The 17,820-nt window shown below is 41.3% G+C and overlaps 1 protein-coding gene and 1 pseudogene across 2 annotated transcripts; one reads left to right on the top strand and one right to left on the bottom strand.

Moving 5' to 3' along the window:
• Positions 1–387: 387 nt before the first annotated feature.
• LOC136706704 (piggyBac transposable element-derived protein 4-like) lies at positions 388–2,619 on the bottom strand (annotated as a pseudogene).
• Positions 2,620–4,141: 1,522 nt separating this feature from the next.
• Positions 4,142–9,776, top strand: LOC136707642 (zinc finger protein ZFP2-like). Of its 2 annotated transcripts, none has more exons than XR_010804233.1 (2): positions 4,142–4,357; positions 7,650–9,776. XR_010804233.1 is itself a non-coding variant. In XM_066681834.1 (2 exons), exons 1-2 carry the CDS (start codon positions 7,299–7,301, stop codon positions 8,447–8,449), a joined length of 822 nt encoding a protein of 273 aa, XP_066537931.1. In that variant the 5' UTR covers positions 7,249–7,298; the 3' UTR covers positions 8,450–9,776. The 2 variants fall into 2 exon arrangements, 1 of the variants encoding a protein (XP_066537931.1); XM_066681834.1 differs by lacking the exon at positions 4,142–4,357 and adding an exon at positions 7,249–7,320.
• The last annotated feature ends 8,044 nt before the right edge of the window (positions 9,777–17,820 follow it).

Genomic DNA, 17,820 nt, shown 5'->3' with positions numbered 1-17,820 from the left:
CAAGGTTTTTCATAAATTAGAATTAGTAGAAATTTTACAGAAGTGGAACAGAGTAACCATGTCAGTCTATACAACACATCATACCCACTGAACAAATTGCCTTTTCATACCAGGCTATACACCACATGAGGGGCAGAGTTTTACTGTGTGTGTGTTGCATATGTAATTCTTGCACTTGATGCATGTATATTGTGTTTTTCTGTGCACACACATTGCAGCGCTTCTTTTTGTTACGGCTGGCTGCAAATATCAGGGATTTTACTAACAGCTCTTTGCCTCTCTCTCTCTCTCTCTCTCTCTCTCTCTCTCTCTCTCACACACACACACACACACACACACACACACACACTACAAATGAACAAGGCATTAGTGTCATGTATTGCAACATTACATACTTACTTCAGGCTTTGCAGGAGATGGTTCTCTAGATCGGGTGGATGGGGCAGCAGGATTCTCCTTCTGAATCCTTCTCATGATGGCTGCGGAGGCTGGAGTTCTTGGAACATGTTGCCTTCTCTGGATTTAAGGTCCCACCAGTGCTTTCCCAGTTCTTCAAGAAAGAGGCGTCTCCTCTGGAGCTTTCCTCTGCTCCACTCTGGGTTCAATGCCATCCAGATCACAAAAGCATTGTATGCTGAGATGTACAAAATGTCAAAAAATATCACCAGTGGAGAGCGTAGGGTCCTCCTTTTGCAGCTGTAGGCAGTCACCAGCTTGTCCATTTTGTCCACCCCTCTTTTTGTGGCATTATAATCCAGGATGATCTCTGGTTTTTGATGCTCTTGTCCACAGATTCTCCCATCCCTGTGCAGTGTACTCATAAGTACCACATTCTTACCTTTCTTTGGCACAAAGGATACCAAGGACGTGTCGGCCATGTACACAAACATGGAAGAGTTCACAGGCCTGTTCTTTGTATTCAGAATTTGTGGTGGAAGCTCAGGCTTGTTTTTAGGAGCTTCTTCTTTAGGAGCCCCTGTTCCAAACTGTGCGACGTAAAACAATTGTCGCATGTGATGTTGTGTCCACTTAGTCCCTGAGTCATATCCAGGACAACTCTCATTCCTTGATTTTTCTCAGGGACTCCTCCATCTGGCTTCCCTGTGTAGACTTGTAAGTTCTAAGCATATGATGAAGTGGCATCACAGGCTGCCCAGACCTTTATTCCATATTTTGCAGGTTTTGATGGTATATAGGGCGGCACAGTGGTGCAGCCGGTAGTGTTGCAGTCACACAGCTCCAGGGGCCTGGAGGTTGTGGGTTTGATTCCTGCTCCAGGTGACTGTCTGTGAGGAGTTGGTGTGTTCTCCCTGTGTCCGCGTGGGTTTCCTCCGGGTGCTCCGGTTTCCTCCCACAGTCCAAAAACACACGTTGGTAGGTGGATTGGTGACTCAAAATTGTCCGTAGGTGTGAGTGTGTGTGTTGCCCTGTGAAGGACTGGCGCCCCCTCCAGGGTGTATTCCCGCCTTGTGCCCAATGATTCCAGGTAGGCTCTGGACCCACCGCGACCCTGAACTGGAAAAGGGTTACAGATAATGAATGAATGAATGAATGAATAATGGTATATATTGCCTAAAGGGACAGCGGCCCCTAAATGGCATCAGCTGCTCATCAATGGTGACATTAGACACAGGCTTGTAAAACAGGGGGAAGCGATGCACCCACTTCTCCCACACTGTCCTGATGGCAGCAAGCTTGTCTCTCTGCCGTCGAGCTGGTCTGTCATCTCGGTTATCAAACCGGACAATCCTGGAAAATATAGAATAGAATAGAATAGCTTTTATTGTCGCTGAGAAAACAATGTTCAGAATAGTGTTAAAACAATGAAATGCAGTTTTAGCGTCCTCTCTTAGGCAGCAGTTAAAATATAAGATATATGCATGTGCAAAAATGGCAGATTGTTCAGAGCATTAACACAGAAGATATATACAGGCTTAATTTAAAGGTGCTGTGTGCTATTGCTTGTCCATTAGAATGGGTGGTTGTCTGTTGATTCTAATGATTATCAATCAGGATGGGTTGGTTAAGGTAGGGGAGTGGGGGGTTGATGGCTTGATGGCTGATGGGTTGATGGCTTTCACAGTCTGGGGAAAGAAGCTGTGCTTCAACCTGTTTGTTTTTATTTGTCTGAATCTCTTATTGGAGTGGAGGGGGGAGAGCAGAGTGTGTCCAGTGAGTGATGTCCATTGAAATGCTGGTAGCCCTTTTTCTGGAGTCGGCTGTTATAGATGTCGCTGAGGGGGGGTAGTGAAGTTCCTATGACTTTTTCCACCCCTCTCACCACTCGCTGTAGGTCTCTCCTGTCCTGTGCTGTGCAACTGGTGAACCAGACTGTGCAGCAGTATGTTAGGATGCTCTCAATGGTGGCTCCATAAAAGTTCACCAGCAAGTGTTGAGGGAGGTGTGAGTGCTTCAGCTTCCTGAGGAAGTAGAATCTCTGTTGTGCCTTCTGCACTAGGTGTTGAAAGCCCATATGAGGTCAGCAGAGATGTGTACTCCAAGGAACTTGAAGTGCTCCACTCTCTCCACCTCCACTCCATTGATGAGGAGGGCCGTGGTGTGCGGGTGGATCTTCTGAAATCCATGACCATCTCCTTGGTGGAAGTTCTCCACAGACATTGCTGCACAGAAAAATTCTCTGCCAGTTTCTGCTTCCCACAGGGATTCTGTAGATTCCCCTTTGGACCTGAAAACTCCAGCAAGAATAAGAACCCCAAAGTAACCCTGTAAATGGGTTTGGTCCATCTCCTTCCACTTATCTCCAAAAACACACTTCCTCTAAATTAGTGCAGTCCAGAATAATTTTTGGATGGAATCGGGAATTAAAAGCTCAAAAGAATACTCAATGTCCTTCAAGAGGAACCGCCATCCGTGTCAGCCCTGGTTGCATCTTTATCACATTGGCAGCCATGCGTGGTGGCTCAGGTTTTGGGCAAGAGGACCATTCAATTTGTCCATTCTTCGACATTCATATTTCTTCACCTGCTAGCTGCCGACAGGCTTGTCCTTGTGCTGGCTGCTGATGGGCTAGGCTTGGAACTCATCTTCATTTTGGGACTGGCTGATGCTCCATCTCATCCTCTTCTTCAAATTCACTGTCAGACTCTGAATTTTCAGAAATGTGAGTCTCACATTCTGAAACTTCTTCTTCTACATCATTATCAAAAGTCTCTCTCTCTCTTCCAAAATCATTTGCAAGGCCATCTGAGCAGAGATTCTTTTGGCCATCTTGATCACACCGGAACACCACACAAGGGTTAAAGTAGCTACTGTAATGTATGACTCTGACATAATGACAAAGTTCAAAATGAAATACAAAAAAACTTGACAGTTAAAAGTTCTGATACAAAGTGTGTAAACTTGGCTGATCTTCCTGAATGAGATGGTGGCGTTTGTTTTCAGGAATTATAGAGTTTTTTTTAAAATATAGTTATTTAAATTAGCTACTGTAATGTATGTTATTTACACAATGTCAAAGTTCAAAGTGAAATAAAAAAATTCTGACAGTAAAAACTTCTGATACTAAGTGAATAAACTTGGCTGACCTTCATGAATGAGATGCTGGTGGCTGTTTAAAAATACAGCCATTTAAAATAGCTATTGTAATTCATGATATTGACATAATGACACATTTCAAAGTGAAATTAAAAAAGAAACTGACAGTAAAAATGACTCATACCAAGTGTATTGACTTGGCTGCGCTTCCTGAACAACATGGTGGTCTCTGTTTTCAGAAATTATGGATCTTTTTAAAGAAATACAGCCATTGAAAAATATCTACTGTCATGTATGATACTGACATAATGACAAAGTTCAAAGTGAAATTAAAAAAGAAATTGAATAGAAATTAATAGCTACAAAATGCTATTATCTTTACTAAACATGGTGTAAACTATAAAATCACACTCGGATGTTTATCTTCAGTTAAATCCATTTGTGAAACACAGCTCCTTCAATTTCCCCCTCACACTCAGTCCACTCCAGATCCACCCCCGCCCCCTGGGCTACTATTAGCTGCCACCTCGACCAGCTACTCTCTGATTGGCCAGCTGCTCTGGCTTTTGTTGTTATAGGAGTGTTTCAAGTGAGAAGGCGTCAGCATGTTAGAGTGCACTGCTGCACACACACACACACACACACACACAGTGTCCAGATCACATGACTCTCCTGTTCCGACCACGGAGCCTCTCTCTCAGTCTCTGACGGCGCTCCTTCAGCCGGAGCCACCGCCCACCGCCAGAGACCCATCCCCCCGACCACCGTCAAAGTCAGGAGACAGCCGGGGACGCTCAGATCGACCCCTAACACTCTGCCCTGACCCAGGGACGGAGGCAGGACAGGAGCCGCCCCAGTGGAGGTGGGTTTTTGATCTTGAACCTTCTTATTTACCCAGGGACAGGTTTGGTCCTGTTCCTGCTCCTACTGTGTGAGAGTAGAACAGTGGATTATGAGTTCGTGTTTAAATGGGATTTTTGCAGTATTACTCCCAACTGTGCTGTAAAACGGAGCCTGGCGCGTTCAGAAGGGCTGGGTGTGTACAGGAGGAGAGCGGAACAGCGAGCTCTGTTTAGGACAGAAAGACAATGCTGTACATGTTCAACGCCATGACAGTTTTCCTGCCAGGCACCAGGGGGAGACAGTGCACCACCTCTGCACTTCAAGAGACATTTTACTGCTCCATTTCTTTGATATTTTCTCATCACATGCTGCTGTTCATTTAGAGGAATTAGTGCCAGATTGAAAAGCAATCACTGCAATAGAACAATGTAAAATGGTTTTCCTGGTTTTTCAGTAGAGAGGTCAAACAACGTGAACACAATGTAATAGTGGTTTTGGTTTTACTTTTGACCCGTATTCCTCACGTTAGTTTGGAAACATGATGCGTGGATTGCATTTCACATTGTTCTATTGCAGTGATTGAAAAGCAATCTGGTACTATTTCCTCTCCATAACTGTGAGGATTTGATGGCATTCTCCCACATAAACATGAGTGAAGTTAGCTCCTGATGTTGACTAATTCAGGGAACACCTTTCCTCTGCTCCACACTTTAAAACTGCTGGGCTTTTGTTTTGGATCGGGACTGACAGTTTGGATTTACCTTTGACTGCAGCCAACAGCGATTTGAAGATTGTGCTCTGATTTCACTCAATCACACAAAACCGTAGGTGTAAGTAGCAGACCGCACTGTGGTGGAGTTGCACTTAAACCATTCACACCACATTCATCTTTGCTACATTTACCACAAGTGTAAAGTCCTTTCAGTAACTGCATTCATTTTCCATCAGCGCTGACACTCAGGCCAGAGGAATCAGGCTAAAGCTAATTGCCAGAGCTACATTTTGACTTGAAGTAAACAGCTGATGGAGGGAGAGGAGACGGACGACCCAGTCACACTTTTAACTGTCACTAATCTGGACAGTAATAGCTGGACGTTGTCATTAAGTGAACAGGAGGAAACACTGAGAACTTTAAACAGAGTAAATTATAGATATCAGTAAGGCTCATTTAATTACATTTTTTCCAGCTCTGCCCAGACAAGCACCAACAGTTCAGAGTCAGGCGAAGAGATGCAGGAAATACAGCACTGTGCCCTTCAACATGGCACTGAGTGTTTTCCACAGAGAAACAGAGGTGTGATCCCTACTCACTCTGCAGTGCATTACACAAGGACTTAAGTAAAGACTTCTAAACGAAAATATTTTGCTGCAAGTCAGATTCTGCCAAAGTCTGTGTTCCTGTTTTTGCACTGCACTTTTTAGACCCACCTCTCAGTATTTAATTTTTCTGCAGTTTTACTCCATCTGTGGGAGAAGACACAGTCAGACTTCATTAAACCATGGACACATTTTAGCTACAAACTATTCATTCGTTCATTCGAGCACACCACACTCCTCACAGACAGTCACCCGGAGGAAGCCCACACAGACAGAGAGAACACACCACACTCCTCACAGACAGTCACCCGGAGGAAACCCACGCAGACACACAGAGAACACACCACACTCCTCACAGACAGTCACCCGGAGGAAACCCACGCAGACACAGAGAGAACACACCACACTCCTCACAGACAGTCACCCGGAGGAAACCCACGCAGACACAGAGAGAACACGCCACACTCCTCACAGACAGTCACCCGGAGGAAACCCACACAGACAGAGAGAACACACCACACTCCTCACAGACAGTCACCCGGAGGAAACCCACGCAGACACACAGAGAACACACCACACTCCTCACAGACAGTCACCCGGAGGAAACCCACGCAGACACAGAGAGAACACACCACACTCCTCACAGACAGTCACCCGGAGGAAACCCACGCAGACACAGGGAGAACACACCACACTCCTCACAGACAGTCACCCGGAGGAAACCCACGCAGACACAGGGAGAACACACCACACTCCTCACAGACAGTCACCCGGAGGAAACCCACGCAGACACAGGGAGAACACACCACACTCCTCACAGACAGTCACCCGGAGGAAACCCACGCAGACACAGGGAGAACACACCACACTCCTCACAGACAGTCACCCGGAGGAAACCCACGCAGACACAGGGAGAACACACCACACTCTTCACAGACAGTCTCTCAGAGCAGGACTCAAACCCACAACCTCCAGGACCCTGGAGCTGTGACAGAGACACTACCTGTGGTGCCATCATGCTGCCCATGCTACAAATGACTCAAATACCAAATAAAGTTTGTCCAGATACATCCTGGATTATTCTGGATTATTATTATTAATCTGGACACAATCTGGAAATGAAACACACTGTGTATTGTCGGCTAATTGTTTGAAAATGTAACAGTGAGGAGTGGTCATATTTAGAGCTTCAGATTTCAGACCATTACTCACACATCTTTAAGAATAATCAAAATTCTGAACAAGTCTAATATACCATTCCCTAAAAACTTGTCAGTTCACTTTTTCATACTCAAAACAATCTAAACTGAAGTGCTCTTTTCTACAAGAGTCAGAAACAACTAACACATACACACACAAACAAACTGATTCAAAAAGAGATTTGTCAAATTAAAACAAATCTCAAAATTATTATTTGAGTGAAATCAGGTGTGTTCCAGCTTGATGAGTTAAGGGAACTAGCATCTACAACAGCACTTTACTTATATGATAGGTTGTATAGTTTATCCTGTACAGCTGTGGTGTCCTATATTTACAAAGAACAACTTCTCTAATTATCTGGGAAATAGAAGCGAGAAGAGGAGCGGAAACACACCACATTTATACTGGAAAGAAGCAGGAGCAAGACAAAGAAAGACAAAGAGATGAGAGTTTATGAGATACAAGGTATTTCAGCTTAAACAAAATGTAAAAAGAAAGATTTGTAATCAGTGTTTTGAATTCCACAATAGTGATGACTACATAGGTGACTAGGGTGAAGCCCATTCTGCCCCCTACCGCTGGGATGGGCTTCACCCTAGTCACCTATGTAGTCCGTGCTGACAGTGCCACACCAAATCCGGAGCCAGGAGTGGAGTGCAACTTTTACCTGCTGCGTGAACATAGCCCTAGAGTTCATCTTTGTGTATGTTGTTCCCAGCGGATGTGATGGTTTTCCCTCTGATAATGAAAATCGATCCCTTACAAAACTCTTTTCTTTTCTTTTATTCTAACAGGAATTATATTTTGCTTTTGCTCTTCTCCTCTTGACACTGATGACCTCAACCACAAAATGAGCTGCTCCCAAGAGGAAGATATCTCACTGCTGAGATCAGCGGAGATTAAACGTGAGAATGTGGAGTTCCTGTTATCTGATACCCTTCACCCAAACTCATCTCACAGACAAGTGCAGGAGAGTTCTGGGAAAGAGAGAACTCACCACTGCACTGAGTGCGGGAGAAGTTTCACTGAGAAACGAAATCTCAAAGTACATCAGCGCATTCACACAGGGGAGAAACCGTATCAGTGCTCGGAGTGTGGGAAGCGTTATACTGTACAAAGTCATCTCCAGGTTCACCAGCGCATTCACACTGGAGAGAAACCATATCAGTGCTTGGAGTGCGGGAGATGCTTTACTATACAGAGTCATCTGCAGGTTCACCAGCGTAGTCACACTGGAGAGAAACCATATCAGTGCTTGGAGTGTGGGAGGAGTTTTACTATACAAAGCCATTTCCAAAGACACCTGCACATTCACACAGGAAAGAAACCCTTCCAGTGCTCAGAGTGTGGACGCAGTTTTACTGAAAAGTCTAATCTTCAGAGCCATCAGCACATTCATACGGGAGAAAAACCCTATTTCTGCACACTGTGTGGAATGAGTTTTAGCCAGAACAGCACTCTCCAAAGACACCAGCGAATTCACACAGGAGAGAAACCGTATTCCTGTTCAGAGTGTGGGATGAAGTTTTCACAGAGTGGTCACCTCAAAAAACACCAGCGCCTTCACACAGCAAAAAAAGCTGGCCAGGGTTAAACGGTTCTAGGCGTCTACAGCGTCCTCTGCTTCCTTAACACCACAGAGACAAAACTGCTAGAAGGTTACTGTTACAATTTAGGTTAGAGAGCATGAAGCAGAGCGGTGTAGAGATGAGCACAAAAAACAATGACCTTAGGTTCCCCTTTCAATTTGAACAGCACAGTTTTATGTGCTTGGACCATCTATAGGCTAAAGCTCTGGTGGTCATTCTTTTTATTAAATCTGACAATACATATGGTATTTTGGAAGCGATGATACACCTGTTATTGTTATTATGAAATGTGATGTAATATCATTAGATAATGTAAATATTAGAATTGTGTTATTTTGTGGAAATTCTCCTCTAAGTGATGAACATAAGAGGCATATGGACCACAGGCTGGTCACACTCAGGCACTTTGTTTCTATGAAGACATGCTGTTGGTGCATACACAGAATGAGGCCTTGCATTGTCCTACTGAAACAACCATGGATTTTTCTAAAAAAAAAAAGATGTGTCTCTTTAAAATCATAATATACACCTCCACATCAGTGATACCCTCACCCAGATGCTGGTCACCCATTCAGGGACACTAATATACCCCCAAGACCAGGACAGATGTTGACACTTGTTTCTGTTGCTGATAACCTTTTATCTTTGGCACAGGGAACTGGATATTCATTTTCCCTGAAGCTGAAACTTTGAATCATCTGAACGTGTGTCCACCACCTGTTGCACCACCTTGTGGTCACATTGTTCAGTGAAAACATTGAGAAATGTTCTTCATAGGTCCACAGACTCTGTGGATGTTACAAATAAAAATGTAATCAGAATTGACCATGTTTATGTGCATATTTAATATTTAAAAAGGTGTTGATTGTTTTTCCGTTAACCATATTTACTTTGATAAATAATTAGTACAAACCGGATTCCAAAAAAGTTGGGACACTAAACAAATTGTGAATAAAAACTGAATGCAATGATGTGGAGGTGCAAACATCTAATATTTTATTCAGAATAGAACACAAATTACAGATCAAAAGTTTAAACTGAGAGAATGTATCATTTTAAGGGAAAAATATATTGTTTCAAAAGTTCATGGCGTCAACAAATCCCAAAAAAGTTGGGACAAGGCCATTTTTTACCACCGTGTGGCATCCCCCCTTCTTCTTACAACACTCAACAGACGTCTGGGGACAGAGGAGAGCAGGTCTGGCATTATCTTGTTGAAAAATGCAGGGTCTTCCCTGAAAGAGATGACGTCTAGATGGGAGCATATGTTGTTCTAGAACCTGAACATAGTTCTCTGCATTAATGGTGCCTTTCCAGACATGCAAGCTGCCCATGCCACAAGCACTCATGCAACCCCATACCATCAGTGATGCAGGCTTCTGAAAGGAGCGTTGATAACAACTTGGGTTATCCTTGTCCTCTCAGGTCCGGATGACATGGCGTCCCAGTGTTCCATAAAGAACTTCAAATTGTGACTCATCTGACCACAGAACAGTCTTCTATTTTGCCACACTCCATTTTAAAACGTCTGAGCTTGTGGAGCTTGCTTAGAAATGGCTTCCTCTTTGCACTGTAGAGTTTCAGCTGGCGACGGCGGATGGCACGGTGGATTGTGTTCACTGACAATGCTTTCTGGAAGTATTCCTGAGCCCATTCTGTTATTTCCTTGACAGTGGCGTTCCTGTTTGAGGTGCAGTGACGTTTAAGGGCCCGGAGATCACGAGCATCCAGTAGAGTTTTACGGCCTTGACCCTTACGCACAGCAATTGTTCCAGATTCTCTGAATCTTTTGATGATGTTATGCACGGTTGATGATGATAACTTAAAAGTCTTTGCTATTTTACACTGGGTAACACCATTCTGGTATCGCTGCACTATCTTTCTGCGCAACAATGGTGGAATTGGTGATCCTCTTACCATCTTGGCTTCAGAGAGACACTGACACTCTGAGAAGCTCTTTTTACACCCAATCATGTTGTCAATTGACCTAATTAGTGTTAATTGGTCTTCCAGCTTTTCGTTATATGCTCAATTTCCTTTTTCCAGCCACTTATTGCTACTTGTCCAACTGTTTTGGGATTTGTTGACACTGAAATTTTGAATCAACATATTTTTCCTTTAAAATGTTACATTTACTCAGATTAAACTTTTGATCTGTCATCTATGTTCTATTACGAATAAAATATTGACATTTGCAATTCACAATTTGTTTAGTGTCCCAACTTTTTTGGAATCCGGTTTGTAGAAATGAGTGCTGTAAATACGTACAGTCGTTCTCAGAAATACAGATGAAGATTTAGCCATGATCAAATCAATTAAAATCTCAACCATAGGGCACCTAGCAGAGGCAGGTTCTTGGTAAGTGTTCACAGGGCGTTCACATACCTCGACTTAGTCTAGATCTGCCCCGTGTAATGATACAGGCTGATTTGTCAGGAATGGTCCTCTGTTGAACACCAGTAGGTCTTTCATGCTCTTGCTTTTGAGAAAAAATAAATTTATAAAATCATAGTATTGCAACGTTAGTGCTGAGGACATCAAATACTGCACTGCTTTAAACAAGGGGCTGGGCTTCACTCTTATCTTTGATATTTTTAATTAAATGTTTCTCTGAAACTTAATCAGCCCCTCTACCGGTAACAGCACATGGTTCAAACCATTGCAGGCTGAAAGGTGGGGTTAAACGCATACACACACACACACACAGACTAATGAGAATGAATGAATATTTAATGAAAAAGTGAGTGAATATTTAATATCTTTTGGCTGCACAGGCAGCTGTATCCAGCACTGTACAATTCAGCAGGAAAATGCTGAGTGTAATAGTTGTTTACTGTGGTTCAAAATCTTATTATTAATTTTGCTCATCAAATCCAAATTACTTTTCCTCTTTTCCTTATTATTATAGATGATTTTTTATTCTACATGTGATGTTAAACTTTCTCACAGGTCAGTTTTGGAGCTGTGGCTCTGAGGACAGATGTGCTGGAGTGAGCATAACAACGTTTGATTGGTTTGTACAAGACTTCTGTTTTGTTGCAGAGGCCTTGTTGGTACCTGCTTTAATTCATTCTCCAGACCAGCAGAAGTTTACAGAAATGGTTAAATACTTTGAAAACAGATGGGGCCTCCCACAGTGTATTGGTGCTATTGAAGGCTCACACACACCCATCATTGCACCAAAGGAGTACGACTGTGTGTACGTCAACTGTAAAGGCTGATACTCCATCATCTTGCAAGGTGTTGTAGATGGAAGAGGACTCTTATTAAAGCATTGGCATAACCATCCCAAACTTTGTCATCTTTCCCAAAATGAAAGTTCCCCACGGTGAAGTTTTATTTCTTACCATTAGTGTTTCAAATTTCTTAAAATAATTTTAGACTACACTTTTAAATGATGGGTCTACAAGGGTCCTTTAGTAAAGTAAATGATTTTATATAGAACCCTGAACAATAAGAAAAATCTGCATGATTAAATAACTCTGCATCATGAATGGGTTCTTCAGATTAATGAAGAATGTGCTACAGAAGGTTCTTTATTGAACAGCTGTCCAGTTTGCCTTTGTGATTTTGTTTAATTTTTGAAATGCAAGTGGCCTGACAATCAGTCATCTATGTATACAAGTATTCACTGCATATTTTTCATGCTATTTGATCTTATTATAAAACCAGACAACGCCGCAATTCCTCTAAACAGTGCTAACAACAACAGCATTACATAACTTCAATATAATTCTTGCTGTAAATGCAAGGTTTCCTTCCACTCTTTTTTTTTTTTTTTTTGACATTAAAACCATGAGCCTGAGGCTTTGTTAAACCCGATACCTGTTCCAGGGTGGTTTCTACAGGTGTAGAAGCTATGGATCCAGTATAGAATGAGAAGGAGGCTGTAGTAAGAGGCTGTGATTTCTCATTAACGCCCGAACACTTTTCCTTTGTCTACAGTAAACGCGCCCTCCCCTGGGATCCATTTATGGACATTTTGATTATTGACCGATGATTATTGATTAAAAATGATTATTGTGTGATTATGATTATTAGTGTGTGTGTCTAGCGTCTGTGTGTAGTATGTGTATCAGTATGAGGGCGTGTGAGTGTGTGTGTGTGTGTGTGCCATGTGAGTGAGTGTGTATGTGTGTCTAGTGTGAATGTGTGTCTAATGTGTTTGTGTGTGTGTGTGGTGTGTGCCTGTGTGCTTGTGCGTGCATGAGTAGTATGTGTATCAGTATGAGAGTGTGTGTGTGTGTCTAATGTGTTTGTGTGTGTGTGTGGTGTGTGCCTGTGTGCTTGTGCATGCATGAGTAGTATGTGTATCAGTATGAGTGTGTGTGTGTGTGTAGTATATGTATCAGTATGAGGGTGTGGGTGTGTGTGTGTGTAGTATGTGTATCAGTATGAGGGTGTGTGTGTGTTTGTGTGTGTGTGTGTAGTATGTGTATCAGTATGTGTGTGTGTGTGTGTGTGTAGTATGTGTATTAGTATGAGGGTGTGTGTGTGTGTAGTATGTGTATCAATATGAGGGTGTGTGTGTGTGTGTGTGTGTGTGTAGTATGTGTATCAGTATGAGGGTGTGTGTGTGTGTAGTATGTGTATCAGTATGAGGGTGTGTGTGTGTGTGTAGCATGTGTATCAGTATGAGGGTATGTGTGTGTGTGTGTGTGTAGTATGTGTATCAGTATGAGGGTGTGTGTGTGTGTAGTATGTGTATCAGTATGAGGGTGTGTGTGTGTGTGTGTGTGTGTGTGTGTGTAGTATGTGTATCAGTATGAGGGTGTGTGTGTGTGTAGTATGTGTATCAGTATGAGGGTGTGTGTGTGTGTAGTATGTGTATCAGTATGAGGGTGTGTGTGTGTGGAGTATGTGTATCAGTATGAGGGTGTGTGTGTGTGTGTGTGTGTAGTATGTGTATCAGTATGAGGGTGTGTGTGTGTGTAGTATGTGTATCAGTATGAGGGTGTGTGTGTGTGTGTGTGTGTGTGTGTAGTATGTGTATCAGTATGAGGGTGTGTGAGTGCGTACCTTTGTGGTGAAGGTGTAAGATGAAGGTGTTGCTGAGAGCTGTTGAAGAAAGTGGAATAATTAAAAAAGGATGTTTTTGAAAGGAATGTATAAAATATACAGTGTAAAAGTGATATACAGAGATAAATATGAATATTTTAAAAAGAATTAAGAACTAAGAATAGAAGATTTGTGCAGTTTATTTAAGATTGTGTTTGTAGTGCATATTTAGTGTGGATCTATGGTTTAATATGTGTGTGCTGTGAGCATGTGTGAACACCAGAGTCAGGGTTAGATGAGAAATCAACGTTGCATGGGTCCAGATCTGGGAACGGAGATGTTTCTGGGTGTGTCGAGGTGGGTGGACTGCATGAAAGTCCTGAGGAAGACTGTTGGGATCACAGTGAGAGTTTAAAGTGTGAAGTCGTGTTTGGGTATTTGCACATTGTTTACATACACTCTATACAGATGTAAAGATGTGACTGTAGTGTGTAATGTTTAAAAATGCAGTCAAGGTCGTGGGTGAGTGTCTGAGGGAAACTGTTGTTTGTGTGTTGTCCTACACAGAGTGATAGTGTCCATGTAGTAAATGTAAGTGTTGTTTAAAGTGGACAGCAGATTGACTGTCTAAGGTAAATGTCAGTAAATTAAACCGTATCTTTGTTTAAGAGAAAATTATTCTTGGGTTTATGGAGAAGGTGGATAAGTAGTAGATTTGGTTTTGTGAAATATGTATAAATACACAGTCCTTAAGAAAAGTAAGATTTATTGAAACATTTCAAAGAAAGGTAAATAGTTATGAAAATATAAGTTCACAAGTGTCTTCATCTCTGTAATGTTCATGAAGTAGAACAGTGTTAATGTGCGATGTGTAGTGTGCTGTAGACAGTAGTCTCTCAGAAGGTGTAGAAGTGGGTTTCAGTAAGAAAAGTCGAGGCGAGGATGAAGTGAGTGTTTTTATGAGGTGTTAGGATTTTTAATCATTTCTGTTTAAAAGAATTACAAATAACAATTTAGGAATGAATGTTTATTTCAGTGTGTAGTTTAGTGTTCATCTGAGAGACACCTTCAGGTGCAGTGTAAAGCTACACAGCTTTAGAAAGTTGATGTTAAAATATAATCATATGAATACTGCATTAAAACTGCTGATTATACGTTAAGTGAAATTACTGATATGCGTTGGATAAGAAATAATAAAAATAAGTCATATAAAATGTATAAAATAATGTGTGGTAATTGACTATGACGTTCTTTGGAAAGTATTGGTGAATTCGCTTTTGTAACCGTAGATGATGCAACGCAAGGATTTTGGGACGAGTAACAACTAAAAAAGAAAGAGAATTATATTGGAGTAATGCTCAACCACAGCCTTTGTCAAAGAGAAAAGTTTTTTTCAACAGTGAAGTAGTATAAAGTTAAGGGTTTTAAGAAGAGTTAAATTGATCTTTGTCATCGTCTCGTAAATAAATGCAATTTATTCTGTGTAAAAAGATGTGCATTTGAGGCCGGACTGTCATCTGATTGGTTCACAGTGTGGAGTGATACATGTCCAGATTGGTCCGAAGTTAGAAACGAAGGAAAATCTTTCAATGAACCGAGGGTGTGTTTACGTTAGTAACATTTTGTGCAAATGTATGGAATGGGCATTAAATGCGTACGCTTTGATGTGATGTCATCTTTCATCTATCTATCACAGGAGAACGTGTTTCCGATGTGGTAAATAAAGCAGAAATAATGTGTGTGTGTGTGTGTGTGTGTGGTTGTAGAACACAGTGCACAGTGCAGGGCCCATGACAGTTGAGAGCAGTTAGGGAATTGTGACTCAGCTGGCAATAAACAGCCTAGTGTTTACAATGAGAGTTTAAAGTGATACACATTTGTCGCTTGATTGCGCTTCTTTCACAAAGACTGTAGTTTGACCATCTATTAAGATCTAAGAGGACTGAATGATTCAGTGACTATTCAAAAGAAAGTCAAAGACGTGCTCAGCGAAGCTGTATAATATCATTACTTCTATCATATATTATAAGGTCTGCTGAGTGTTTGTAAAAATAAATAGAAATGTGTAAAGCATATTTGCTTGTGAATGTGTTGATTAAGGTTATTTTTAATTGATTAAAATAGTCATAAATGAATGCAGTGTAATAAGAGAGTTGTATCGTGTATAAAGATTGTTTGAGATAGAAATAACACAGTGCATATTTTTGATAGAAGTCAGTCTCCAAACACAAGCAGCTACAAAAAAACCACAAGAAAAAGAAGCTCGATTGTCGCTAGTGATTTTTAACAAAGAAAATGCCGCTAAGAGGTTTAAGAAAGTCCGGTTCCACTCAGAACAGAATGAAAATTTAATGCTCCCACGGATCTTTACACCAAAGGATCGCTGATTCGCTCATTTCGCTGTCAATCAAAAAGGGATTCAGCCTCAGACAGATCATCCAATCATCATGCAGAAGCTGAGCGTCCGGGCCAACCGAGGCCAGCCCACTGCCCCATAGACCCCCAGAGACGCTGAGCGTCCTATGGGTGGGACAAAGCCCAGCATTTATCCAATGACTCGTCTCGTTTCGCTGCTTCGCTATTGAACTCTCTGCAGGGTTGTGTGGGAAGAGCACAAGGGGTTAATAGAGATTTAGAACAAAAATGATCAGTTTAAGGATATTTCTATTAAAAATCAAATGTACTGATTTCTTTCCCTGGATTTTATTTGACACTTTTCAATGTAATCATCATATATCAGGCCTTTTATTGTATTTATCACAGTTGTTGGGAATTTTATATTAGTGCCTTTTATATTATAGAGGTCTCTGTTTATTTAAAATCTGAATGAGGAATTGTCTTATACACAGTGGGAGCGGTCTGATGGTGGACTAGTGGCCTGTTTTTAAAAATGTGCAGAAATAATTACAGTGTATCAGTGTTCTATCTGAAAGCATTAAATGTAAATTATATGTACAGGGTCACATAGTTAATGCTGAGTTTTTTGTACATTTATTGTATGATTTAAAATGTATTTGACATGTTTGGATAAGTTGCTTTATCTAGTAAAAACATTCCTGCCTTTTGTTTGTGTTAGAGTTGAGTGTTTTAACATGTTTTATGACATAAGCTTGAATTTTGTAAAAAAAAATAAAATACCTGGCAAGAAAATGAATTGCTTGATTTGTTTAAAAGTATTAAAATAATATTTATCAAGAATTATACAAAGTTATAAAAGGTATAGAACCATCTAATTTAGAAGAACTTTACACAAATGAACTACAGATTTTTAGAATGTGAATATAGAATTTTATGCAGAGGTTAAATATATATTTAATACATTTGTATTGAGTGGGATTTTGAGTGGAACAGAAATATCAAGTAATTAGGACTAAAACATTGTTATTATAAGTAGCTTTATTCAGGAATATTAACATGCATTAAAGAAGAATAAAGGAGTCAAGGCAAACAATGAAAATTAAATACACACATTTACACAAAAATAAGGAAGAAGAAAAACAATATATAACAGTGTTGCATGTGTGTGTTGGTTGCATAGTAAAAATTTACGGGTGAAAGCTTGATGTTGACAGTGTAAGTAGTGGCTAAAGCTTGTACATTTACAGGTCACTTTCAGAAAGTAAGATGTCCTCATCTTTGGGAGTTTCCGAATGTGAAGCTGGAGTCATGTGAAGAAGTGCGGAGGGGGAAGAGCAACAGGAGCTGTTTCCTGTGCAGGAGCATGTTCTGGCAAAGTCTTTATATTTGTCACAACATTTCTTTCACTGTGCTGCATTTCAAAGGTCTGGCCGGTTAAAAAGTATTCTTTGATGCCTTCGGGGTCATTTTTAAGAAGAGTGATGTGGTGGTCATCGAGGAATTTAGACAGTACCGTCATAGTTAGGGTAAGAGAAACATCAACACCATCAGAGGTTAGAATTAGTGTCCCGTGGATTGTGTTTTGGTATCTGGATGAAAACTGCAGGAAATTGCACACATGACATCGATGGGTTTTTGCTTTTCTGTTAAAAGAAGGCTGTGGTTTGTAGCATAATTTGCATGTGTGTTTTTGATGGAGCTGGATGGCTGTTATTTGTCCTTTCTTTGTGTGCAGGACTTCTTTGGGTGATGCGCTCTGAAGAATGTAATCAGGAATCGAGAGATCTGGTACTTGTTTGATCACTGTTGTTCTTGTGCAGATTAAGTGTGTTGTGCGGTGGCTCCGTGTGGCGGTGTTGAGTATCTCATAGGTGTAGCCGGGGGAGATCTGAGAAATGAGGTCCCCATAGATGGCCAGTGTAATCCTGCCAGTCGCGTCAGCAATTTCACACTCTTTTTTCTCCACATCTGAACCAAAAATGTTGACAATCTCCGTAGAGACCTGTACAGAAATGACTTT

Source organism: Hoplias malabaricus, chromosome 9 (assembly GCF_029633855.1).
Source record: "Hoplias malabaricus isolate fHopMal1 chromosome 9, fHopMal1.hap1, whole genome shotgun sequence".
In the NCBI taxonomy this organism is placed as follows: Eukaryota; Metazoa; Chordata; class Actinopteri; order Characiformes; family Erythrinidae; genus Hoplias; species Hoplias malabaricus.
This window is presented reverse-complemented; position numbering and strand designations above follow the sequence as displayed.